Source organism: Mchenga conophoros, linkage group LG8 (assembly GCF_057382185.1).
Source record: "Mchenga conophoros isolate Kocher_MC1m ecotype Shallow Benthic linkage group LG8, M_conophoros_male_GT1.1, whole genome shotgun sequence".
Lineage (NCBI taxonomy): Eukaryota > Metazoa > Chordata > Actinopteri > Cichliformes > Cichlidae > Mchenga > Mchenga conophoros.
Genome location: NC_140533.1, coordinates 27,438,580 through 27,465,984, shown reverse-complemented (window position 1 = coordinate 27,465,984; position 27,405 = coordinate 27,438,580). Strand labels below are relative to the sequence as shown.

Genomic DNA, 27,405 nt, shown 5'->3' with positions numbered 1-27,405 from the left:
TGCTAAAGAGGTGAGAGGGGGAGGAGCCAGTGCGTCAGGTGTGCACGGTGGCCCCTCCCCCTCCCTCGCCGAGGCCCTTGCTGCCGTTTACGGATTAAAAAAAAACAGTTTAAACATGTCTGTACCTTCCGGGTTCATGTACTCTTGTGCCATTTTTATTTCTCCTGGAAAATACCAAGACACTTACATAAAGCAGAGAGTACAGAATCAAACCTGAACACAGAATATTCTGAGCCAGTAAAGCAGGGTGGACTCAGGTAAAAGGAAAGAATTTGAGGAGAAATCTCTTTTGATGGGTAGTTTTACCCATGATTCATAGATCAAATGGTCATTTTGCATCCAGAGCCTCTTGTTTTACTATAGTTTTACTTATTTCACACGTCCCTTGGGAGTGTCTCTGCAGTTTTTCCACGTCTAGTTTTACTTCCTTTATGCATCTTTCCCGTACCCTGTCACTTTGTGGTTATTTGTGCCTCTGTGCATCCCAGTTGTGAGGTCTCATTTTTTTATTTTAAGTATTTTGTATCTGTTTTGAGAATTTTCCATGTTTTGTATCATCTCTGTATTTTTATATCGTTTTAAATCACTTTGCATCAGTTTTGTTATTATTTTCTCTCTTTCTGTCTCATTGTGATATTTTTATCCTCGTGTCACTTTGTGATCATTTGGGCCTTTTTGTCTGCTCTGCCTTACTTTGTGTCTGCTTTTTGCATCTCTCTGCTCATTTTGCATGCAGTTGTGTAACCCAGGTTTTGTTGCTTTGCATTACTTTAGTTATTCTGCACCTTTTTTGGCTCGTTTATAGCTCTATGCAGTTTTTTGTGTCTCTAAGTAGCTCTTTGTAGCACTATAGTTAGCTTGGATAATTTTGTGGTCACTTTTGAGTGTCGTTGTGTTTGCATTGCATCTGTTTATCTGTAGCTATTTTGCATCTTTTTGCATTAATTGTATGCCAGAAAAGTCTCTTTAATCTTCTTAGAGCAGAGGCCCAACTAGAAGAGCAAGAAAACGTGGCCTTCTTTGTCCACGCGGGAACCAGAAATCTTTGCTGGTTTAATATTAAAAGTCACTGATTGGCTGCCTTTACTGTTTAAAGCAGGGGTCCCCAATCCCAGTCCACGAGGGCCAGTGTCCCTGCAGGTTTTAGATCTCACACCTGAATCACATGATTAGTTCATTACCAGGCCTCTGGAGAACTTCAAGACATGTTGAGAAGGCAATTTATCAATTTAAATCAGCTGTGATGGATCAAGGACACATCTAAAATCTGCAGGGACACCGGCCCTCATGGACTGGGATTGGGGACCCCTGGTTTAAAGGTTCATCCAACTTCATCCAGCAGTTTCAGGATTGATTTATTTTCATTTACTGCATATACAAGGCTTTTATATTTTAAAGTAGTATTTTTGCTTCATTTATCAAAGTTGAACTTTTTAAAAAAAAATATATGAATAAATTATCTCACAATTTAGTCAAGAAAATAACTGGCTAGAAAAAAAAACAGATTTGGGCACTTTAGTTTTTATTATTTTGATATTTTAACATCTGAAATTTAATAGTGAATAAAAATGAACAATCTGGGCTTTTTTTGTGTTTCATATAAACTAATAAAAACTTTGTTTTTTGCTTGTTTGTTTTTACCAGACACCAAAATGCTTTTTCTGCCTTACTTATGACCAATAGCTTCTATTTTATAGTTTCATTCTCACTCAGACTGGAACTCTAGTCTGCAGTAGGCCTGCATGTACGTGACTGTGTATGTTTGTCTCCACCTAGAGGTTAAATCTGGAGGCTGGAGTTTTCTGTTCAAAGTTTAACCAGCAGTTTAGTCCTGGTTACATTTTTACAGACTGCTGTCAGAGCAAGAAACAGTTTAAAGAAGACATTCAACAATCAAAGTTAAAATTTCATAAACAAATTCATGTTTAAACTTAAAGGAAACACTTCTGCCTCTGCAAGGTAATTATGCAAACCTGTGCCTTCACAGTAATTTCACATCATGAATGCAGCAACTTCATTTATTAAATCTTTTTCTCTTCTTTTAGAAAGGTTTGCTGTTATTTCCTGATAGATTAAGAATTCCCACAGTTCAGTCAAACGCAGACTTTGTGCTGGCGAAAGAAAATTTTAAGAAGTGCGTCTGAGTAAACCCAACAGGAACAGAAACGCTGTCCTGAAGAGAAAACAACCTAGTATCTTTCTTTTCCTGGTTAGTGTTTCTGCAGCCAGCAGCCACTTCAGCAGACAGACGTTTTTACTATATGGAGAGCCAGGAGAGCCGAACTGAATGAATTAATATTAAGACGCGTTTCCTTTATTTTGCATCAATGACAGGAACCCTCCTCTGTACAGTCATCAACACATTTTGACAGCATAACATCACCTTCAGTTTGCAGAGTCATATGTTTTAGATAAAATATATCAATCACTCCTACTTTACATAAATATTTAAATTAGGTGAAATTTAACTTTGGAGAATAGATTGCCTGCATTGCAACTCATCCTTACCTCCATAGACCCCATATTAAAACGTTTAATTTGACAGCAAAAACAAACTCGTTTGCAAAAAGGTTTTGGCCTCTATGGATATTTCCTCGCTTTATGACAACTGAAAAGGTTAGCCACCGAGCATAGTGTGGTTTATCCTCCTAACTGTAATAATCAGCATAACTCAAAAAATGAGCTTTGTTTTTACTTAGTATGACTTGAAATGAATAATTGTGCCCATAAAACCACCAGAAAAATGTTGAGCAAGTCATCTGAGTAGCTCCACATTTAAAAAACAAAACAAAAAAAACCCACCAAACACCCTTCCTGGAGAAAAAAATTCCAAGGGATTTGCATCCCTTCTCTGGATCTCCTGCTTGTTAAACACTAGTAGTGTGCACCACCACACTGTGAACCATGTGGACAAAAAAAACAAAGCTGACCAGATTTGGGCGCCATCTAAGGCCTGAACTTTCACAGGGATTGCATCATTATTACAACCTTGTTTAATGCAAAGATCCACTACTGTAACACATGAGAAAATAAAAAGCCTCTCCAACAGCTGTTGGATCAAATCATGTTTATTAATGTGTTCAGGAAATCCCCACAGAAACAGTTTATAGGGGAACTTACAGATTTACAATCATTCTTGACAGAAGTGCCAGCTCTAACCCCCATGGTTCAACACTGAGGACGACCAGCTAACTGCACACCCATTCCCCTCAACAGGTCTACCACCAAGTCCTTCCAGCTCGCCGACGAGCCTCCGACAGAGTACTTACTGTGTTGGTCTTTCTGCCTGTAAACACCCAGACGTCTGGACCGTTCACAGTTATAGAGAGCCTTCATTATTTTATTTTTTATCATGGTTTGTTTTTTTTTTTGGTGCCAATCCTTCATCCCGACCAGGAAGGAGAAAAAAAAAAAAAAAAAAAAAGATCACACACAGCTGGATGCTTTCAGACTTTCAAAATAAATGTGCCAACCGTTGGTGAGAAGAAAAAAACTCGTCTGAGGCCCTCGAGGATGCACTTTCTACTTCCATATACCGGATTTGTCATACTGCTCAAATGCATTTGGTTCAGCAGTCAAAGTACAAATAGAAATGCTAAAACTAGTTACAGAAAAAAAAAATGTAACATCTCTTTAAAGGAATAACATGTGACGCCTGTGAATGTATTAGGACACCTGCCTCAGTCTGAAGTGTGCGAAATGTCCAACACCTTGTATCTGGCATGGAAACACTGAAGGTCATCTCCAAAAAAAAAAAAAAAAAGAAAAGAAAAGAAAAAAGAAAAAGGAAAATCCTAATTTAATCCCAGGATTTAAACGCCAGCAACCCAAAGTCAAGAATTGCATATTCTCGTAGAGTTTAATTTTTTAATTTTCTCTTCTTTTGTGCTTCACGCTCTCACTTAGTGGTGGGAGGGGAGAAAGGTAGTGTTCACTGGAGAACCATTGCTAAGAATAATCTTTTATATTCCAATATAATAATAATATTAATAAAACAAACAGCATGATTTTCAGATGACACCAGAATGATCAAGGATGGGATTTTCTCTTTTCTTACTTTTTTTTTTTTAAATTTTCCATTTTTTGTTTTTTTTTTTCCATTTGCTTCGACCTGATACAGGTTAAGATGCAATTTACTGAATCTCTTGGTGGGTTTGAGGTCTCAAAAATCAGATTAAAATGAACACCTAAGCACTGAAGGTGGGAGGGAGGGGGGCATTTCTAGTCAACATAGATATATTCTACAGGGAGGAGTGGGGGGTTGCACCCTTGCTCTTTCTTTGCCGTATGAAAACCGTGCTTCCTCTGAAGAGTAAGGGCGGGGCAGAACAGGGTCATGGTGGGGGGGGGGGCCGTGCAAGACAGATTAGGTGAGGAGGGGGGTAGGCCGAGCAGGGCAGAGACTGAGTTTGGTGGATGGAGAGAGAGAGAGAGAGAGAGGGGGGGGGCCTTGAAAACCAGACTGCTGATTCCACAGGAGGTGTGTAAAAGGCACGCCAGGGTTACTCCCGATCCCAGCCAGCATACACAGAGACGCCTTCACACCCACACATCCACACAGGCATACACACCCACAGCCACACGCACACACACAAGCAGCACAGGCTAGAGCCCCAAGAGTACGGACGAGGAGGAAGAGAAAGCAGGAGGAAGGCGTTGAAAGAAAGAGCCAGGGCAGAGGAGTTAGAGGGGCGCAGAGGGGGGCCTGAATCCGGTGCTGCCGCTGTGTCGAAACAGAAAAAAAATAAACAACAAACAAACAAACGAAAAAATAATAATTCAAAACTGCTGGAATGGATCATTTCTGGTTCTTCAGCTGGTTGGAGAGCCAGTCGAGGCCCTCATACAAGCCGTCTCCGCTGGTGGCACAGGTGGCCTGGATGTACCAGCTGCGCTGGCGGAGGGCGTGCAGGCCCAGCTTGTCTGTGATCTCTGCAGCGTTCATGGCGTTGGGGAGATCCTAGAGGGAGAGGAAACAGCCAGTTATGATGCAGTTCTAACCATTTTTAACCATCTGAACCAAAAATCCCACAAGCTTCCATCAACAGTAGAAAAGCTTCTGAACAATTCAGCCAATGTGAAAGTGCCTTAATCATGCACTCTCTTTAATGGCCACTAGGGGGCTACAGCAGTGGCTGAGGGGAGAACAAAAAAAAACTTCCAGTCCAATACAAGTGTTTGGGGATCGGCTCTCAGTAAAACTTTCCTGCTGAGTTTGAGTATAAGTCATTTGTTTCAGGTGATATTAAATAATCTTATTTTTATCATTCTCAGAGTCAGAGAGGAGGGTTATCCAGAATAGATGATGGTGGGGGCCAATAAACATCTAGTGATGTCATAATGCGGTGACAGATCATGGGAGTTGTTTTCACAACAGCCTGAACACTGAATGTGCTAAGGCTCATTTATTATTCATTTACTGAATGATCCTTAGTAGTAGTCGTAATACTGATTTAAGTTTCATATTTCTATTAATATTTACATTTGGATTTTATTATTTTACTATAGGGATCTATTAATACACTACTTTATATTAATACAAGTTTTATTATGCTGCCGTTATTAATAGTATTATTATAGTAGTATAATTAATAGTAATGAATTCCATTTTTGAGGCCTTGAACATGCTCAAACCCTCATGAAAGTGTGCACACCTGCCAGAAGCAATGGAAAGTTTTGTATTTAATCAATTGTTGGTTCCCTCACATCCTGTACTTATACTGTGCTAAAATCTGCACACAGACCAGAAAGTCTGCAAAGACGGACCAACAACAGCCTCTCTGCAAGATTTTGAACAGAACCCCCTGCTAACTGAACACAGCCAAGCTTCAAAGGTGTGAACTTGACACAGAGCATGCAGACACAAAACACCAGATGAACATTGGAATCTACATGAACTGAGGAACCCGCCGAAACAAACGTATGACCTGTTCTGATAGGTAGATGAGACGATATCCTGTTGGTTTTTCTCCGCTGTCACTGATGTCTGTGGTTAGGTCTATTGGTTAGCACATTTAAGATTTCAACAGATCAGTAACAAAGTGGTTTGTAGTGGTTTTAGTCACGGTTCATTTAGGGAGGAAAAAAAAAGGTGTTACTTCTATTAAATCTGTCTGAGATTTATCATCATTTGCATTTTTCTTGACTGACAGAGTTCTGACAAAGAAAATGAATGAGCAGCTGTTACACAGTGAGGGGCGGTGAGGGAAACATCAGACTTCACTCTATTTTAATTAAAGTAATTGTTTTATTATCTCTTGCCAACATCATGCACATGCAGACAGCAACTTCTCAAAATGGCTCCCAATCCATTTCCTGCTCCCTTTAAATACTCTCAAGACACACCTTCTTAATACAGACTGGCCTATAAAAGAGCTGCAATTGAGGCAGGCTTCCTCTTTACTGGGAAAACAAGATGGCCACCACAAAGGTAACCTGCAACACTTTGTTACTTAAATGCTTCCCAACAGCAGCCTAACATTTAACAAAGCTCCTTATCTAATCAATGCTTTCTTTTTCTTCTCAATACATGTGACCTACCGCAGGGCAGGTTTCAGAATAGAGAATCAATGTGCAGATGTTGATCCTGCAGTGACAGCTGTTCTTCATTGTAAAAAAATAAAAATGAAATAGCTTCTACATATGGACTGCATTCGTTTTTTAAATATTAGTTTTGTCAGGTTATTGTTTTTGGCTTATTTTTGCCAGGAGTCAAGTACAGGGCCTCAAACCAGCAACCTTCAGGTTAGTAGCAGGATGCACCAATTTATGGATTTTGTCTCCCACAATATGGCCGCCTGATATTTCTGCCTGCCCACATTAACACGGCTAGCTACACGCTCCCCAGTCCTATCTCAAAGTATATAAATCCCCGACAGGGAAACATTTAAGGTGGAAGTTCACACCATTTTGATACTTGTATTTCTGCCTCTGAACCAGCAGAGGCTTCTTTTTTTTTTTTTAATTAAAGAAAGGTCCTGTACAAATAAAGTCTTGATCTTTATATCTGAAAGCTTTTTCATCCAAACCAATTGAGAAGTAAATTTGAGGCTCATTTCCTTTCTTGGCTCTACGTGTGTCTGAAACGCAAACTCACCTGTTTATTTGCAAAAACAAGCAGCACGGCGTCTCTGAGTTCGTCCTCAGCAAGCATTCTGGACAGTTCCTCCCTCGCCTCGTTCACCCTCTCCCTGTCGTTGCTGTCCACCACGAAGATGAGCCCTGCATACAAAAAAATAAAAAAATAAAAAATACACAGCATAAAAATATAAAAAAATGCAGAAACATGTCTTCATTTATATTCTGGTTACAATACGTGCTCTATTGTCCCAGATAAAAAGCTCTGACTCTGTTCCAGTAATAATTCAGTCTGGACCAGCTCTCCTGGCCATTTATTAATCCCCAAAACAGTAAAGTAGAGTGGGCATTAAAAAAAAAAAAGTATGAGTAATAATTTGTGATTTGGCAGCTGCAGGTCTGCTGACTGTGAGAATATATTAAATCCAGAAGCTGTTAAACACATCAGTCATTTGTTAAGTTCAGTACAGATTAATTTATGACTTAAAGCTGCCAAATCATTTTCAGTTGTCATAGATCATGTGAAAGCTGTATTTTGAGACAACCGACAGTTTAATGACCGTATTAAAAAAAAAAGCTTCATGACACGAATGGATGGATGAAAGTACAACAGTGTTGAATGATGTTTTCCTGCTTCAAATTTAACACAAAAAATAAAGACAAAGCCAAGAAAACTGAGGTCATTTTGTTAGATGTCCTATGGCTGAAGCACACTTCCTGATCTGTATGCCAGCTTGTTTGAGGAAATGTTTCATCATACCCACAGCTCACCGAATGTACAAACAGGATGTTTTTATATTCATGTAACAGGGGACGACGTGATCACATGCTCAGCTCCGGTCTATAACTGAGATACTATTTGTTTGTGAAGCTAGAATCTGTATGCAGCCTCACTGACCTGTTACATTACAGACTCTGTGAAGATGTGAAGGGCACAAAAATGAAAGGAATATCTACAAGACACAGTGATGCTGTTAATTTGGTCAGTTTGCCTGAAATTTAGGATTCTTGAGACTCAGCTGGTGTTCAGCTGAGGGATCATGATCAAGAACAGGAATGCTGGTTTTTCTTGGCTTTGAGGGTTGATTCTTTATTACCTTAAGCGATAGATAATTACGCATTTTTTAGGTTAACGCCAATCTGATATTTTGGTTAGATATTGGGTTAATTCTATCTACAGAACCTGGATCAGATATCAGAGACAAAAATCCGCTATATGGTCTGAACTATTCAGTTCTCTGTTTTTCATAGTGCAGAGGAAGCTAACAGCGAAGCGGTAACTTGGGAACATTTCACACAACACCAACCAGCAACTTTCTACTCATGTTTACTAATTATTACAAAGTTGTACAAACTCATTTTAACTCACGATGTTCGGACAGAAAGACGTCATAAATGTGGAGGCCTGACTGAGATTTATCACTGTTTGGACTTTCTCTTCATGTCGGGATAAAGATATCAAGCTATAATTCAGAATCGCCATTTTCATTATGTTTTTGACAGAACTGATAGAGACAATTTCAATTTTTAGATATTCTAAGCATTTCAGTTGTAATACAATAACTTTGTCTGAGCATTAAGGGCATCACAGCACCATGACACATTTGACAGAGAAAATTACGTCTCTACAGGGTAAAAACAGTCAGTGTTAAAAACCTAAAACAGTGATGGGCAGCTCCCCCCCCCCCACGCCCCCAGAAGACAATACTGACTTAGATAATGTAAGAACAGGGCCATACTTTAAACAGAATTTTCTGTTAGATTGTCAAAAAAGCCACTTGCATGCTAAGAACTTTACCATTAGAGTGAAGATATAACAGGTCATCATAAAAAAAAATGAAGTATCATGTGTTTTTACTTTTTTTTGTTTGTTTGTTTTTAACATTTCTTGGGGAGAGGCTAGACCATTAAGGACAGACTAGATTGAGATGGTCCACAGGCCTAATTTTGCATAGAGCCTTAATCTTTTTGCCTGGAAAAATGATGGAAAGAAAGATTTTCTGTCACCTTAATCACGAAATCATTAACCAATACTCGGCACTCTAACCCAAACACAACTTTCCTTGTTTGCTGTAGAAGAAAATTCTGTAGTCAGACATGCTGTTTGTTAAATGATGCTGCGTCTTAGATCATCACTGAAATGATTGACACATTTAGTTTCACACTTGGGTGCTCAGTATGTGGAAGGTGATGTTCATCTAATGCATGCAGGGAAACCACAGGAGCAGCAAATAAGGTGGCTTCAATCACAATAAATTTCTGCAGATTAAAGATACCACAAAATGTTCAACTTAAGTTTGCTTACAAGCCGGATCATGACTGGCAAACACAAGACAGCATAGGCTATACATTCTGATGAGTTACACATCAGGAAACAGTAGAGGAGTCACACAATACGCCCTTTGAGAATGGAACAATGGCATGTGAGTCATTGGTCTCTTTAATATCCTCTATGCACCAACGAGGCCACCTACGGGCAGTAATGCTCACTGACACAACTGCCAGCTAAGATAATGCCACTGCACACCCCCCCTTTCACCTCACCTTGAGTGTTCTGGAAGTAGTGGCGCCACAGCGGCCTGATTTTGTCCTGACCGCCCACATCCCAAACTGTGAAGCTGATGTTCTTGTATTCTACAGTTTCAACATTAAAACCTGGAAAAAGGAAAAAAAAAAGAAAAAGAAGGAGAGGAAACATAGATGAGTCACTAAAAGGCTTTGGACCACTCGATAGCAAACACTACACGCAGGTAAAGATTTCTACATATTTTTTTTTTCCACTGTTTGTTCCTAATATGACTTTTTTATTTTTAAAGTCAACATTTCCTGACTGCATTTTAATCAAAAAAAGGTCTTCAGTTACTCTCATTTTATCACTTATTCTTTGTTAAACCATTGTTAAAATGAAATGTCCCAAAAATCGGACATAAGGAAACATCTGGCTGCTGTAGACCAAAACACAGTAAACTTGGACCCTCGCAAAAAAAAAAAAACCAAAAAAAAAAAACCACACTAATCAAAAATTACCATAACTGCTTAAAGCTACAAAATGATTGGTCACCCTGTTGACTGGTAATGGCATTCACCTGCCTTTGTGGCCAATATTTATTACATCACTCCTGGTTAAAGACTTTAAAATAGATCAGTTAATTTTAATTATGATTTAATTACTTCCCCTGAAACAAAGTAAGAAGTAAATTGCAATAAAAAAAATAAAAATAAACACAAAAAGTAGATATATTATTCATAGCCCTAAGTTCCGTAACAGTGTATCCCTAGTAATTAAAACAAATTAACAGTCAAATGTTTAAAAGACCTGAAGATCTGCTGAACAGGATTTTTTTTGTCCTCTCAAATAACAATGGGAAATAACTAACAACTTACAATCTTCTCATAGCAGTCTAAAAATACAGCTTCTTTACAATGACACTGGAGTGATAGATGTAAATGTTCATACCAATGGTGGGAATGGTGGTGACTATCTCTCCGAGTTTGAGTTTATATAGGATAGTTGTTTTTCCAGCCGCATCCAGCCCCACCATTAGAATCCTCATCTCTTTTTTGCCAAACAGGCCTTTGAATAAGCTTGCAAATACATTCCCCATGGTGATGAAGCTGTCAAAGCAGAGACAGAGACAGGGTTAAGACAGTGTAAGGTCTGCTGTTAATCGGTTTCAGTGCAGTATGGTGAGAGGAAGTGAACACAGGGAAAATGTATCATAGAGAAAACAGCTGACATCTGGACTGATTTACCGTCGTTTTATCGTTAGTCAGTTCGTAGAGGCACACCACATTAGAGCAGTTCGATGACAGCTGTATATTTAGTCGAAAAAAAGAGGTACATTGTGTGACACACGGAGGAGAACAAGTTAAATGTTTACACAAACGAATGATTGAGGCTTTCGTCTACGACTCTAAGTTAAGAGCTAACTCTGGCCGTCCATATCAGCCATTAACTTCTACACTACAGAAGTGTTAAAACTGCCTATGTGTCAATTATTTAACAGCAGAAAAATCGCATATCCTGAGGCTAAGCTGTACAACCATGGATAAAGCGAATAGCTAACTGATGAAAAGATAAGAGAGGCCTGTTCCAGCTAGAAAACTCTGCAATAGCAGGTTAGGATAATGTTCCTGTACGAGTGAGCCGTCACAAGACGCTAGCTTTCAACTATAAGGTCAAGCTAAGTTAATGTTAAAGTTCATATCAGTACGTGTCAATAAAGGCTGAAACGTTCTGCTATGTGAACGCGCAGATTTTCTGTGAAAAGTCTGAAGTTTTCTGGTCTCTTTACCTGATTACCAGCACTCGAAACAGGATACAGTTCGCTTCACTAAGGGCGGATGCTTCAGCTAGATAGCTAGTTTTCCTAGCATATGCTAACTTGCGACGAACAGGCGACACCGTTCGTCAACGGTCTAAAGACCACTGCCGGTTACAGCATATATTATTAATACATATAACGACGACCTGCTACGAAATCCACCTGGAAAACTGAGGCCTGGTTTCTGTGGCGTGAACATTAAAAGAGCTGATACACGGTAGCTCGCTAAGCTAACAGCCGTTAGCTAAATGCCGCGTCACAGTTGAGAAAGAACCTCGTGACGTCATGCTCAGGCGAAACTAAATCGAATCGCTGGTACCGCGCGACAATCGCCGTACAATAAATGGCGTTACAGGCAAAGCACAAGCGAGTTTATGTGGGTTATTACCTTTAAAACGACAGCTTCTCGATCTTTCCGTTATCTCTCACTGTCACCCCAAAATGGCGTCTTGCGCAACCAGGGAGACACCGGCGTACGGCCACTTCCCACTCTCATACCGCGTCCAATCGTAGCACGCATGGTGTAACGGATAACCCGCCCAGATGACGCCGCGGTCCAATCAGCGTGTCGGCAGAGCCCTGTGCGCACAGTGTACAAAATGTCGAGGAAGTGAGCCGTAGACAAGTTTATTCAAGTTTCAGACACTGAGAACCGGGCCCTCATAGTTTTTCTGTTTTTTCCCCTTTTTTAATCGACGAGAAATGACTACGGGGAAACAGAAATTGGCCACAAAAGAGACAAATAATGATAATAACGATTAAATGACATGAATAACCACAAAGACATGCAAAAAAGCATACAAGTCAAGCGGAAACGATCCATGAGATCCCCAACAAGTACATGGGGCCATGAATAAACATAAATAACCCTAAAAAGACACCAATAAATAAAAAAATCCACACATAAACACAAGGACTATAGGGAGTCAAAAAAACAAAACACAGAAACACAACATTAGAAAAATCTGTTTCTAGTTTATTGTTTTTCCTCTATGTTTGCTTGTGGTCATTTTGATTTACTTTTTGATCGTTTTTCATCTTTATGGATGTTTAATTTGCTTTTACTTTTAAGCACATTTTCTGAGTAAAACCTAGTGATCACTGGGGTCACCGAAGGCCTCTCCAGCACTCTTTCCAATTGTGTGAGAGAGGTGGAGAGTTCTAACATTTACTTGTTTAGAGGCCCGTTTTTCCATGCCGGGACTCAAGATCCTGGCTGATCCCAACTTTTAGGCCTTACTGTCCATCTCGTTCTTCATAATCTGATTAATTGCATTTTTTTTGAAGACTTGAACCAGTGAAATCCTTCCTGTGGACTCTATTGAAGAGACATCCTGACATTTCTTTTTAGATCCTGACTTATTTTAATTGTGTTAATTCAAATTGCTGACACAGAAATGCTAGCATTTATCTATTATATGATTAGTCCAAGGCTGCAGGCTATCATGAATAAATTCATTGTCTGCAAGTCTCACAACCACTGTCTTTAATCATTTATGGTTTAACTTTTAGAATGGTAATTAATCACACTTGTCAGCAGTTAACAGCACCTGATGTCTGCAATTATTATTGGCTGTGTTTGCTATTGGAGGAATGTTTAAAGAAAACTCAGAAGCTTGACATTCCTCAAGCACCAAGCTGGAAATGTGAGGCCTTATTGTAGACTGTATATAAAAGATGGGTGTAGTCATCGTAATCACCCATTGGCTAGTGAAGCGCTGGTGACTCAAGATGAGTGTTTTGTTTTTACTGTTGCCATCTTGGTATTTTGAAAAAAGTGGACACCACAGGCCAACGATTGCCATCTTATGATTAACAAGTCATGAGCCAAAGAGGAAACTTCATGTTGTTTTTCAGTATGACTTAAAATTAGCTGATTGTGCTCATAAGCACATAGCACAACCAGCTAAGACTTTACTGAGGGTACAGATCAAGGAAGGAAAAACTTCAGGAAGTGTGTTTGCATTCAAAGGAGTCGCCCCCTGCTGGTCATTAGAAAGAATGCATATTTAAGGCACTTCCACGTCAACTACACTTTCTGAAGCATATATCTTTTTACACTTTGTGGGCCTTACAGTAGCAATACATTAAAAAAAAAGTCTAATAATAAATTATTGAGCATCTTTTATTCGTAGTTTAAAGGGTTTGTAACATAACTAAAAAATGGGACTTTGTAGTGACCTTTACATCAGTGAGTCAGTTTGAATTTTCCACAAAAAGTTTAAAGAAGACTGTGCTTGTTCATGTGAACCTTGTCTGAATACCACTCTTCTGTTCACAGCATTAACAGTGAGATCATCAGCTAACCTTAGGGTAGAAAGTCTGTTAATTAGCAATGTCAACAAACAGTTAACACCACACAAGGACAAAAAGCAAGCACTGGTCTGGGTTTATGGCACTTTTGCCATTGATGTCAATGAGAAGCAAGCCAAGGTTAGCCAGCTAGTTGCTATAGTCATAAAGAGTGTCGCATGTACAGTTACTTTCATTTAATAACATGAATCTCTCTTCAGTGGGAACCTCTAGCTGAACTATTTCAAATACAAATAATACAAAATTGTATATTTCATGCCCAGACAGAAACATTTTTATATTTGATATTTATCAAATACAGTTTATACTGTACAAAAACAATTTGTATAAGATCAATACCTATATTACAATTAATGAATGAACAGGATCAGGCTGAGGCGACCGTTTTCATACACCTTCCTGGTCATATGTAAGAGCCTCACGTGTTTAACAGCATCTGTTTTTATAGGGCTGGGCCTCGTTATCAGTGCTGTAAATGTTTACAGTGTGCAGCAGGTCTAATCCTGGTCTTTCTCAAATGACACCAAGTCAGAAACCACTGGGAAAGGCAATAGCTGGAAATGAGCAGAAGACAGCAACTTTTGTGCCTCTGAGTCATTTTTTATTAGAATATAAAATGTAAGACACATTCAAGTACCAAGAGATTCCAGCCTTGTTGTATATTGTGGAAAACACACATCATTTTAAGGAGCTTCATGCCATTTAAACTCTAAATGAAACAGATGACATGACAAACTCTTTCTTCCACATCAGAAAGTAAACAGAGATACAGAGAACGGATTTTTTTTTGTTCCTAGTGATCCATAAAAGGAAAAAAAAAAAGCAGGAGAACGGAAAGAGGGAAACAATCTTAACACACAAAATAAAAAAATACAGATGTCACAACCTATTACAGCCCTACCAACACCATTTCTTATTCAAGCACGTTTATAACCTTGGAGTGTAAACTACTTGTATCCTTACTTAAAACACATAGAAACAGTTTAACCTGAAAATCAAATTTTTTTTATTTGTACTCTCAAGTAGCACTTTATTAGGAACACCTGCTTGTGATAGTGGTTATTCAGTTAGCCAATCACGTGGCACCAGTGCAGCAGAAACTCTGAAGCTTCATTTACAGTGCTGTGCTGAATGGTTGACCATAATGGGACCATAATGTTTGTTTTTATTCTCGTTCCTCTGCTTTGCTCTGCTAACACCAGTGACAACAGAGATGATCCTGTCAGAGCTCAACGTTTAGATGTCAACAACACTTTGCTGAAATGAAGGAAAGAGGTGAGCATGACAAAACTAACAGTTATTAAAACGAGGTAAACAACATATCTCCACATATTAGCTGTTGTATTTGCATAATGAGCAAGCTAGGTACATGTAAATCCCTCTTACATTTTATTTTGCAGAAATATTACTCCTGTGCTCATCAATATATTGTGTTCACACTACAGACCTAACACAGGGGCTGAGGTCTGGATTCCTACAATGTGTTGTTGGATTTCTGGTAGGGAGCGGCTCAGGCTGGGTGTAGGTTATGACATTGGTTTAACACAGCAGTATAAGCTAAGTACTGGGGTTCGGTAAGGTAACGGACATGTAAGTAGTTATTAAGTACAAATTACAGTTTATTTTTGCAGTTGATTCGGTTTGTTTGTGCATCTTTACCAGCTGTGGGACTTTGCACAACCTCAAAGTGGTCATCATTTCAGGTCTGGATCTGGGAGATTTTGAAGGGATCCTTTACCATTGTTTGAAGGATTGGATATTTTGTGTTACAGCTACAAAAATACATAAAAAATATCACACTAAAAGAACAAAAATGAGAAATTGTGTTGGGATTCCTTGAGGAAAAAAACAAAACAAAAAACGGATCCTGTGCATACTCAGTTCATGTGTGGCATGGAGGGAATTTTCAGCCTTGGTGGATCTGCAGGAATATGGAGTCTCAGACGGCTCCTGTTAATAATGTGATTCACTGGATTTAAAAACATGTAATCTAATCTAAACACAGGATGGTGAGATTATCACATACAGTCCAGATAGCAGAAATGCAGCAAGGATCTATCGCCATGTAAAAGGTAGGTCAAAATCAGCATGAGCCAACCTGCCCAGGCTGCTGGTGTCAGTGGGATAACATGGGGAATGTTTTCTTGGTCTCTTTCTGCCAGCATATTACCAACAATCACCAGTCACACTTCTAATGGTTCCTTCATCTTAAATGTGGTTTTATGAATATGAGACTGAATTCAGACGACCTACGTCGACGTCGTCCTAACCAGCAAGTCTGAATCCAGAAGAACAACTCTGGCAACACAGGAAGTAAACTGAGGCTGTTGGGTAGCAAAGAGAGGGCCTACCTGAACCCAGTGTGGTGTTCCTAATAAAGTGCTTGATTGGTATCTTTGTTTTTCCCATGTTTAAGCTTTTTTGCCCATTTTTCTGTCAAAATGGATTATATATGTTGAGCTATGTGTAAATGCACTGAGAAAAGTTTTAAAGTGCTTAAAAGCTTTTCCCAATGGAAAAAACAAATTAAATTAGTGCAAAAGACCAAAACAACAACAGAGAACAGAAAATATCCGTCTCATTCTCGAAGTTCGAGCTTGCCGTCTCTGACTCTCCACCTCCAGTGCTGGCATCTGTCAGGAGCAGGAACACAGCGAAGCCACAGACCAGACTCTCTGATCTCTCGTTCAAAGGACACCGTCTTCCTGTCCAGAGTCTCCAAAGTGAAGGCTTTCCCTGAGATCTGAGCGACAGGTGTAATTATTCATATGGATTCTGGCTGACTGGGTGTCAGATGTATTTGCAAAGTGGTAATGATAATTTAGTATATTTGTTCTTTCATTAGATAGTTACAGATTTAAATCTAAACTTCCCCAATTTTGTTCTTTAACTGTACTTCGGGACATTTCACTTTCTGTTCCGGAAATAAGAAAAGAGAAAAAAAGCAAACCAAAATACACTTTGAGGAAACAAAACAGAAACCTCGGTCTGATGGCTAAAAGGTTTCTGGACATCTTAAAACTCTCTCATACCTGATCACTAATGCCTATGGCAACATGGCCCACTTTGATCCGCCTACGTTCGCGTATCCTCAAACACTTGCCCTCGGGGTCCTCTATCCAGATATCGATACCTGCAAATGTCAGAGCATTAGAAAAATTCTGCCAACAGCCCTCGATCAGCACAGAGGTGCGTCCCTGCCATCTTACCCTCAAAGCACTGTGAGGACGGCCGATTGGCTAAAGCTAACCACTCCAAGCACGCATCAGTCTGACTGTTGCAGGAGGAAAAGATGCCAGAGCTGAGGTCATCAGACGAGTGATCAGAGTCCTAAAAATAAGAAAGAAGATTTTCTTTTGTGGAGGATTTTATTTTGTACATAAATGTACACACGAAGCATGCATGCTCATGTTTGTTATGTAAAAGATGGACGTAGCGTAACAGTCTCAAAATTCAAGCCAGTGAAGAAGCGCCTTAAGCAAAGCTTGTCATGTCATGTCTGGTTTCTAAACGCTAAAATGGCGAAGACTTTGCAAACCAGTAAGTGACGTCAAGGTTGGCTACATCCCTCGTGCACGGGTACTCACCTTCTCTGAGGCATCTATCTGCGATGTGTCAGAGCAGCTGAAGCAGGATGGTGGTTCATCTCGAGGTTCAGGGGACGGGGTCTTGATTCTGGTACCTTTAGTCACATCTAGTAAAGGACAACATGTGAAAAGTTTCTGTTATTAGCGGACACTGATGAGGCTTTGACAACCTTGTCTGAAACAAGCCAAGTTAGCTCCAGTCCCTTTAAACCGACTTTGTTTGATTAGCTGTGCCCATAAACAAAACATTTGAAGATCATGTGGATGTGTGCCTGAAATGACCATATTAGGGATATCTTGTCTCTGTGACATCATGCAGAACCAAGAGTTTAAAAATGCATGAAAACGAGTGTTTATTGCAGTCTGAAGCTGGAATTTTTGGATTAGGTTTACATAAACAGACTACGAGCGTCCATCATTGTAACTGCAAATAAATGACAGAATAACAGAAAGAGGATAATATGTCCCATTTAAAAGTGTATCTTTGAATATGACACGAAGAACAAAGAGCTCTGTAACCTCATCTGAGCCACATTTATAATAATAATATGATTCGGGGCTTTAGTAATGAGTTGTTTTATGACTCACCATCTCTGAGGTATTCCAGCTCTGCTTCTGATCCCCATGAATTCTCTTCTATCTGGTGACTTTTTTGCAGTAAAGGGAAAAGGCCTCGGAGAGCACGAAGATACTCCGTGGACTCGGTAGAATCCCACTCTTCCTCCTCCTCTTCATCTCCTTCCTCTTCCCAATCCCCCTCATAGTCCTTGTCAGTTTTCAGCCACTTCTCCTGAATATATTCGTCCTCCGCCATGTATATATCTACCTCTGAATCAGACCCAGTCTTCCAGTCTTTGTCATTTGTGATGTAATCATCCTGCAGTGGTTTTGGCTCAGAGTCCCACTCCCCAGTTAAGCAAAATGTCTCCAACTCAGATTCTTTGTCTGAGTTTCCTTCTGACCAGTCGTTGCTGTCCTCGTCTACTGCTGCAGTTCTCCAGGGGCTCACCCAGTACATAGCAGGTGCTGAGCCAGTATGTGATGGTTTATTCTGAATCTGATGGGACAAAGAGCAGCGAGCGTCTTCATTCTGGTTCTGGACATGATACAGTTTTTCACAGGCGCTTTTCATGGACCAAGAACTCAGACCTCCAACTGTGGAGAAAATAATTTGCAGTGTCACAATATGCTTAAAATACTTGGCATCTATAGACAGCTGAGTCCCTTCTTTGGCAAAAAGTGGATTTGGATACAGGTCCTATTTTATTTTCCTCAGGAGATACTCCCTCTTGGAGATATTATATAATCTGTTTTATTTGTTTTACCAAATCATCTTTATTTATAAAGCACTTTAACATAAAACCAGAGTTCACAAAGTGCTGTACATGCAAATAGCATAAGCAAAGTAAAAATAAAATAAAAATAAGATAAAATAAGATGAAATAAATAACTAAATAACGCAAATAAAATAAAACATGTTGAGTCAAAAATTGAGTCAACCCCCTTAAACAGTGCCAAAGGCTTCAGCGAATAAATATGTTTTAAGGAGACTTTTAAACTCAGAAAGAGAAGAGGCCTGTGTAACGTGCAAGCGCAGATCATTCCACAACTTTGGAGCAGCTACAGCAAAAGGTCACCTTTAAATTTATACTTAGTTTTCGGTACCTTAAGGAGCTGCTGATTGGCGGACCTAAGGGAACGGGCAGGTGTATATGGTTGTAGTAGCTCTGAGAGGTGGGGGGCCAGGCCACTAAGAGATTTAAAAACTAATAAGAGAATTTTAAAAACAATCCTAAAATGTACAGGTAGCCAGTGGAGTGAAATTAAAATGGGGGTAATGTGCTCAGACTTTTTTGTTCCAGTTAAAAGACGTGCTGCAGCATTTGGCACAACCTGCAGACGCCTAATGGATGCATCACTAACCCCACAATAAAGTGCGTTACAATAATCCAGCCTACATGTAACAAAGGCATGGATTACTGGATTACTGTCTCAAAAAGCTGTTTTGATAAGATGGGCTTTATTTTGGCTAATTTTATGTGTTTGGTGATTACATGCAGCTTTTCTCTAAAGGCTTTGAATGCTTGTATCGTGATTTAAACTCATTTTAGTTTGTGGGCCATGATTTCACTGCTCTCACAACTCTAATGTAATATAAACTGTACACACTTAAATGATTAGAAGATCATAAGGTGCATGGACCTGCTCTGAGGGCCTTGGTGGTTTTCTTCCTGAGCTCAGTTGCTGACGCTCTTCTTTCGGGGTCCTTCTGGAATCCGGCCCTGAACACTTTAGCTGTGAAGTTGTTACACTTGGATGGCACCTCCCACAGAGGCGGAGGCTCATTGACAATCTAAAACAGATGAATACACAAGTGTGGTTTTGTCCCATTCAGCCTGTAACTGTCTGATTTTCCACAAACAGCAAATAAGAGATTTTTACCTGGAGACACAGTGGATGGGAATAGTAACGTATCCATGGCTGGCATCCATTGAGCATGTGCAGTAGCATACAACAGCTGCTCCACACATCCGCCTTGGCACAGAGTTGATCCCCTCGTGCCACCTCAGGGGCCATGTGGGTCTCTGTGCCGGGGAATGCAGCTCCTACATTCACAAACGTTAAATGAATTAAAAGTCTTTAAACTCAAAAAGCCACTCACAACGATGTAGAGGTCAAAATATGTCCAGCGTTGTGGTTAATAATCAAATACTGAGAAGACTGTTGCAAATCTTTGAATGCTAACACGGTAGGCTAAGAATATTGCATGCTATCTTTTAAAGTTATGAATGTTTAAAGGTTGAAAGATGGTGGTGAAAGGCAGATTTATTCATTGCAAACTCCTTTTTGTGTATTTATGGGAACCTAAGCAGTAGATCATTTCACAAGTAGATTTTAAAAAGACTGACAGTTTGCTGTGATATATATGTGTGTGTGTTTTAATTAGATCAATAAAAATCATGGTGTTTGAACCAAAAGGTTAGTCATCTGTAAACTGCACCATAGTTTATTTCAGACTTTTGAGGATCAACTTACCCCTGAAATTCTTGGTGCTCCATCCACTGTCATCTAAAGTCTCTGAGAGACCAAAGTCACAGAGGAATGTGTCTCTGCAGTCTGCAGACAGCAGCACATTGTCAACTGGAATAAGATCAACACGCAGGATTCAGTGGGACAGCTTGTTTTCATTGGGTGCTCATTATGAAACAGTTGACTGAGAAGCAGGAGGCTGTCAGAGGCTGTAAGAGTGATGGGTGCATGGGGGGGCTAAAGCGTGAACGGCCATCTCGAGGTAGAATGAGGTACCATCTACAAAAAAAGCACAGGAACTTTGTGCTATCTGATATGATGAGAGTGGGTAATTTGACAGATGTATGATGAGCGAAGCTTTTAGACATGAGCTCAGAGCACAATAGAGGGGCCTAATGTGAGCAAACCCCTCCTGCTCAATCGTATGAGCAGGGATTACCGAGGGTTTAGGGGTGAGGTGTCCCTTTAGGATTAGGTACCATCACAGGAGATGTTAGCTGACAGCATAACCACCAGCTTGAGGCTTCGCTGAGCTCTTTTCTCTGTATGTTCTACTGGTTATATAAAATCTCTGCAAAGGTACTTTGGGGTCTCACAAAAAACTCGGGGTAGAGTTTAGCACGTCTTATCTCAGTAGAAAGATACTCCAAAACAAGTAAAAGTCTCCATTGCAAGTTAAAGTCAAAATGAGCCTAAATAATGTGTATAATGAACTAAAGATAAAAGTACTACCTATATATTTGTGTCCTTTATTTTTTAGCAACTTCTATAAATTAAGAAAAATTTTGCTATAAAATGCACTGCCTAAAAATAAAGCATGACATCATTATTGTTTTTATCTACTCAGTGAATAATGCAAAGAGGCCAGACGCTTATAGCTCCTGCTTCTCAGTGTTTTCTTTTAATGATTATTTTTAAGAGTATTTGCTGATATTTTTTTACTTCCTCAAGTAAAATGCCTGAATACATCCGCATACACCTGCACATTTGATTTATCCTATATATAAAATGATTAGGACCACACTGGTCACTCTAAAATGTCCAGAGGGTTTGAATTCTCTTAATTTCTACATATTATCATTCAGATCTAAGTCATTATACAAAAACAGAACACATACCTTTGACATCCAAATGAACCACCCTTCTCTGGTGTAGGTGTTCTAGCGCCCCCAGTGTTTGATGAAGGTAATGCAGGGCCAGATCTTCAGGTAGGCAGTTCATCTCCTTTAGAAGCTGGGCTAAACAAGCTGATGGGGTTTGGGAGAGTATGATTACTCTCTCAGACTGCTCAGACGGTTTTTATGCAGTTTGTAGCGTGTAGTTAGGTTACCTGGCTTCAGGTCCATGAGGAGAACGACGTTAAGCCCCTCCCTCACAGCTCCAAAGAGCTCCACGACTCGAGGAGAGTTCTGAGCACTCCATGTGCTCACCTCCTCGCTGCTGAAATGACTCAGTGGAATCTGAGAAGAACGGCCAACAATGAGCTAAATAACAGAAATCAGTTTAAATAAAATCAGCATGTCAGCTCTCGGGAGTTTAAACCTCCCGGGTGGAGCACATCTGGATTGTAATGACTGACTCAGCGGATCTTGGCTTACCCTCTTGGCAGCACATTTGAAGCCAGTGCTTCTGTCACGAACGCAGAACACATCACCATATGATCCATTCTGGATGTGATGAAGGACAAAGTATTCCTCTCCCTCTCTGTACTGAAAACTGCTGGGCTGGAGATGCTTGATGAAACAAAGAGAGAAAAAGGGAAACGAGTTACATCACAAATCCCCCATAAAAAAAACCTTTTACAGCCAGTCTTCCTCATTTAAGCGCTGAAATCCCAGATGAGCCTTCCCTTCAGGCCACTTCACCTACCTCACCACCAGTATTCAAATCTAGACCAAGTTACTGTTAACAGTTCTTCATCCTGGCGTTGTTCCCTCTGGTGCAGAGGCCGCTCTTCAGCAAAGGTTTCTCCATTTGGAGAACTGCTAACAGTAAGTTACCTTATTTATTTTTATTTTTTTATTGATTTCTTTTGGCTCATAACTTTTATTGTATTTTAAATGTGTCTTTAGCTTCTAAACATTCACATCTTGTACACGAAGTAAAAGTTTCCACCTTTAAGTGGTGAAACGTCTGCATTCAGAGTTTAGATGTCACAGATTTTTACACTTCATTCATTTTTTACTAAATTATGAATTAAAAACATTGTTATTCATTATTGTTGGTTAAAGAGAAATTTTTACTTAAATCCGAGTCTTTGTGAAACGCTACGAGGTAACCTGATGTGCATCTCCTTAGAAGCTGAACCAAATGCTGCACTGATGCAGCCTGCAGCGACTGAATACTACTGCTTCTGCTGTCTACTGTCCATAAACAAAAACAGTGTGGATAGACTGGATGTGAATGTCTTACGTCATGAAATATGAGTCCTTCGTTTGCAGGTTTTGATGTTTTCCAGCTGTTTAGGATCTGTTTGATGAAATCTCTGCAGAAAGCTGAAACAAGCAGCTTTGGTATGTGTGCCACTTTGCCCCTCAGCTCATCTAAAACTGTGTCACTCATGTCATCAAACCCAAAGGAACACTGGGATGTATTCTCAGTGCTGAGGCTGTGGGAATACTCTGAATTTCCCAGTGAGTTTTGCACACTTCCTCTAGAGTCAGAATTCCATCCTGCATTGGAGGAAGGGGTAAATCCAGACACATACATGAGGTCAAAGGTCGACATGATGCCTTGTGTGCCAACATCAACGTCATAAGACGAGTCTGAGTCGCTTTCATGAGTGCGAACGGAGTCGGTATCAGAGCCCGAGCCTCCTCTGTGGTCGGTGCTGGATGTGTCTTCTGTATCTACGGATCTGCATTGGTCCTCTGACGGCGACGCCTCCTCTGATCTCCTCACACAGTCACAAACGTCTGCACAGCTGCAGCTGTCACACATGCACGAGTCTCTGCAGGGGTCTGAGGCCGAGTCAGTAAACTGAGGAGGAGGAGGTATGATTTCAGCTGATGAAGTCGTCTCTCTGTCTGCTGATTTCAGCCAATCAATCTCCTGCACCCACAGACCCTGGATGATAGGAGGCTCCTCCCCTTCCTCCAGGCTCTGTGTGGTTCTGGTTTTCCGGCGCTGTTTTCTCTGGAGGTGGTAGCGCGGGAATTTGGTGGCTGTTTCAAAGTTCTCATCATCTGAGTCGCTCACAGTCGCTTCCTTACCGAGAGTCCTGCAAATGAGAAGAAGTATGAAAATTTGGTTTCTCACACAGAAAGCGTAATGCTTTCTTTAAAATCCAGCTGATCACAATGTTGTTTGGAGCACATGAGTTATTTAAAGTGCAGGAAGAGGTCATTGTCTCATGCACACAGAAAAAGCACAGCTAAAACCTTGTTATTGTCTATGAATACAAATATGTAGCTGGTCATGAGCACAAAAGCTTCCTTCATACCCAGGCACATAAAGAACCCTGAACCCTCACGTACAAGCTAAATGGAAGCCATATAATACCTGTATCCTATATTTTTGGCCATGGAGGGCATTTAAGCCTGTGCACAGGTAATGTGTGTTGTGTTCTTTACCTGTGCTTTTGGAGGAGGCGAGACTGAGAGTAGGGGCACTGAGTGTTGGTCGGGCTGAACTCCTGGAAGTCTTCTCCTGGGACAGAGAAACAGTAGGAGTTAGAGTTAGAGAAGTCTCGTTGTGGATTAAAGTTCATAAACGTGATTTGAAAATGTGTAAATGGAGAAAAAGCCTGGACCTTTTAACTGGTCCATGTGCTACAACTGCATGCTTCCATTCAGAGGTGTAACAGTAAAAATGTTGTCTTCGGTTTCTCTGCATTCCTCTCTGGAAGCTTTTAGCTGCTATTATGTCATTTTGCACAACAGGAGCTAATGCACCACTTCTTTAATACACCTACTTGGTAGTGAACATTAGTGATCTTCGGTTGCATAAGCAGCTGTTCTGCAAACCTGAAAAGTGCTGATGTACAACTCAAAACAATTATAGGTAATTGAAAACCTTTAAGCCTGTTTTAGTCATTACTCTTTAAAAGCAAGATCAAAGCCCTTTGATTAAAGAAGTACTCATCTTGTGCTGACATGAAGTCTTTTGGCCCCTCAGGGCTTGCATTAAGTCTTGTGCAGCCCCATGATAGACTGGAGACCTGTGCTGGATGTACTCTACATGTGCTTTCATTGTGTGTTTTTTTAAACCAAAGTAATAGAAGGATGCAAGTAGCTAAGACAAAAAGGAAAACAATGTAAAACAGTCCTGACTCAGATCTGATCTCAGTCTTACTTACGCTCAGCCTGCGCGACTATAGAAACACACGGATTCTCCTCGGAAACTTCACGCCCCTGTGTGACAACATGCTTGGCTGTGCCGCGCTGCATCACTCGACTCAGGTGGGGGCCGATGGCTTGGACCAGCGAGTCCTTCTCCTCCTCGCATCCCTGATTATCGTCCACTTTGGTGAGAAACGAGATCTCAGATCCGCCGGCCACGATGATGAAGGGTGTGCTGGAGTTAAACAACCGAGGTATGGCCATGTCTCTGTCGCTGTCGGTCGGCATCTAGAACTGGAGGAGAGAAGGAGATGGAAAAATGTTTAAAAGAAGAGAAACCAAAACAGTAAGTTTCATATGGAGTATTTTGAAGTAAGTCAGATCCTACTAAAAACCCTGGTGTGGATAACTTGGCCACACAGAATGGACCCTGTTCTTTTAGTACTTTAAAGGTGTGTGTTTGCACTATGTAGAATAATGTTAAGAGACCGTGTGCGCGGATAAAAGATGGATACATTTGTTGTTTCTTGGCGATAAAATGTCTGAGAATAACCAAAGTTAGCAGGTTTCATCCTGAATATTTTAATATAATTTGGTCCCCAACCCTTGTAGTGAATGGGGAGATATTTGTCTTGCTTGGCTGCTAATAAGTTAGAGTATAAGGAAGCTAAATGCTTTAAAAAGACTTCTAACAAGGTTAGAAGCATTTTATGATCAGTAGGCCTGTCTAAGAAAACTAATATGTGAGCTTTTTGAGCGGCAGCAGATGCAAATGCTTATCCCTAAATCTGCTTTAATTTTATACAAGAACAAAATAATAGACTGAGTTTGCTTTTTCGTTATAATCGACTGTTTAGGGACAACACCTGCACAGGTAAGGAGTTTAACCACTTGGGGTCACTATAGATCAGATTTTTTAGGTGCTGCTCAGCTCATTTCTTTCCCTGATGTGCAGATGGATCCATCCGTTTTTTTGTAAAACAAATGAATCATCATCTAAAGCCAGGAGTTGTCCTATAATAAAATGATCAGGAATATACTGTATACTGTACGGAAATGTGTGATGTTGGATATCTTTTCTGTTTTTATTTCAACAGTTGGAACCACTGAGAAATATGTATGAATATGTGAATATGTTTTATTTTTTCATTAATTATTTAAATATCTATCCTACATTTTTATGTTAAGCAGGAAAACTATTTCATTCTTATATCCTTAATTATACAACCCTAGTTTTGTCATATTTACACAAGATATGGCAGATATGATATGACAAATACCGGGTTATAATATCAGGCAGTAATTGAGTCTAAAATAATCCTTTATGCCTTACTTTTAGGTTCCTGCAACACAAGAACCCTGATTAATTCAGCCGTAGTAGAAACCACTGATTTGTAGCTGACAAGCACTTGTGGTAATTCAATAATGTGGTGGCATTTGCCGTGGCGGGGTGTGAATGAAGGGACACCGGTTGTAAGCCCGGCAAGGTGAATATAAATAGCGCACAGAGGGGCGGTTGCATGCCTTCCACTGAGGCTGTCCAGCTGTCAAAGTCTCTCTTCCTCAGGGCTCGCCATGTTGACAGCGAATACAGGGGGATCAAAACAGACACTCTTCCCACTCACAGAGGCCACACTTGTCCTGGAAGTGCTCGCACAGAGCCTGCGTGAATGGATACCTGAAGAGCTTTACTTTGATAATATGGAATTAACCAGGCTTTATCTACAGATGAGCTTCATCTAAGAGCCAGTCAGACTTTCAGGACATGCAAGATCAACATGTTAGACTCTGGAAATGCTGCAACTATCACTAAACTTTCCATCAGCCTCAAACGTCCTTCTTACTCTGTGACCTGACAGTGAGGACACCTCCAGCTCAGCAAAGTCTGACTCAAACATCCAGTCACAGCAGAGCACATTACCTTAGGAGCTCAGTCAGCTGGTCTCGGGTTCAGCTGAAATCCTGCAGAAGAGATCGAGGTTTCCTCTCGTGACTCCTTCTGTCTTCTGCTGTCTGTCCGTTCTGTGTTATTATGTGTTTGTTAGTTTCCAAGTGTAACTTACCGGCTTTCTGCCCCCACAGGCCCTGCTGATTGGCTGACCATGTGTGTGAGTTACGAGCTCTTGCACCTCTGTCACCCGGGCCCACCCACTCGCCCACACCAGCCTCAAACACGCTTCATGGATTCCGTAGCTGTCCTCGATGACACTTGGGTCTTAAACCCACTCCAAGTGTCACAGTTTAAAGCCAAATTCCCACTGTTCAGCTCTAAGCCTCAGTATGACGGCTCTTATTTTCAATAAAAAAGATGTAGAGCAAGAGAAGCATTGTTTTCCAGCAATAGAAACGTGTCCCCTGTGCTTAAGAAGTTGTGAGGGCTCAAAAATGCTGGAAAAAATCAAAATAGAACGCCAAATTTCAGCCCACCCATATGTGGGGCCTATAACTGGTTTCATTAAGGGGTGGATCGGGAGATCTCAGGCGACCTCATTGATATGCTGCTGTGGGTTTCCCATGATGCACTGAGACCACATAGAAATCTGCCCCTCCCCTTGCCTGATTCTGCTGAAAGGTTCTTCCTCTCCACCGTGCTCGCAGGGGTTCGTCTGTTTGTTGGACATTTCACTCATATATCTCAGGGTCGTTACCCTGCAATACAAAGCACCCCGAGGTGTCTGTTGTGGTGAATTGGAGCTGCACAAATACAATAAAATTAAACTGAATGAAATCTTTAAAATCTTTTGTGTATTGTGGTGAAGAAAACCATGCAGCTTAATCAGCAGTTTCATAATA

The 27,405-nt window shown here is 40.4% G+C and overlaps 2 protein-coding genes across 4 annotated transcripts; both read right to left on the bottom strand.

The window, feature by feature from the left end:
* Window positions 1-3,052: 3,052 nt before the first annotated feature.
* Window positions 3,053-11,897, bottom strand: arf2b (ARF GTPase 2b). Of its 2 annotated transcripts, XM_085285383.1 has the most exons (6): window positions 11,373-11,660; window positions 10,831-10,890; window positions 10,535-10,692; window positions 9,622-9,732; window positions 7,097-7,221; window positions 3,053-4,960 (listed from the first exon to the last, which is right to left on the bottom strand). In XM_085285383.1, exons 3-6 carry the CDS (start codon window positions 10,680-10,682, stop codon window positions 4,799-4,801), a joined length of 546 nt encoding a protein of 181 aa, XP_085141509.1. In that variant the 5' UTR covers window positions 10,683-10,692; window positions 10,831-10,890; window positions 11,373-11,660; the 3' UTR covers window positions 3,053-4,798. The 2 variants fall into 2 exon arrangements, with proteins under 2 accessions (XP_085141509.1, XP_085141508.1); XM_085285382.1 differs by lacking the exons at window positions 10,831-10,890; window positions 11,373-11,660 and adding an exon at window positions 11,791-11,897.
* Window positions 11,898-14,281: 2,384 nt separating this feature from the next.
* On the bottom strand, window positions 14,282-27,061 carry map3k14b (mitogen-activated protein kinase kinase kinase 14b). 2 transcript variants are annotated; one of them, XM_085285380.1, is made up of 15 exons: window positions 26,534-27,061; window positions 24,630-24,906; window positions 23,905-23,980; window positions 22,745-23,552; window positions 21,931-22,065; window positions 21,663-21,792; window positions 21,451-21,579; window positions 20,339-20,443; window positions 19,745-19,908; window positions 19,505-19,655; window positions 17,891-18,457; window positions 17,303-17,409; window positions 16,925-17,045; window positions 16,748-16,848; window positions 14,282-16,458 (listed from the first exon to the last, which is right to left on the bottom strand). In XM_085285380.1, exons 2-15 carry the CDS (start codon window positions 24,898-24,900, stop codon window positions 16,294-16,296), a joined length of 3,030 nt encoding a protein of 1,009 aa, XP_085141506.1. In that variant the 5' UTR covers window positions 24,901-24,906; window positions 26,534-27,061; the 3' UTR covers window positions 14,282-16,293. The 2 variants fall into 2 exon arrangements, with proteins under 2 accessions (XP_085141506.1, XP_085141507.1); XM_085285381.1 differs by having other exon boundaries at window positions 24,630-27,061.
* Between the last annotated feature and the right edge of the window lie 344 nt (window positions 27,062-27,405).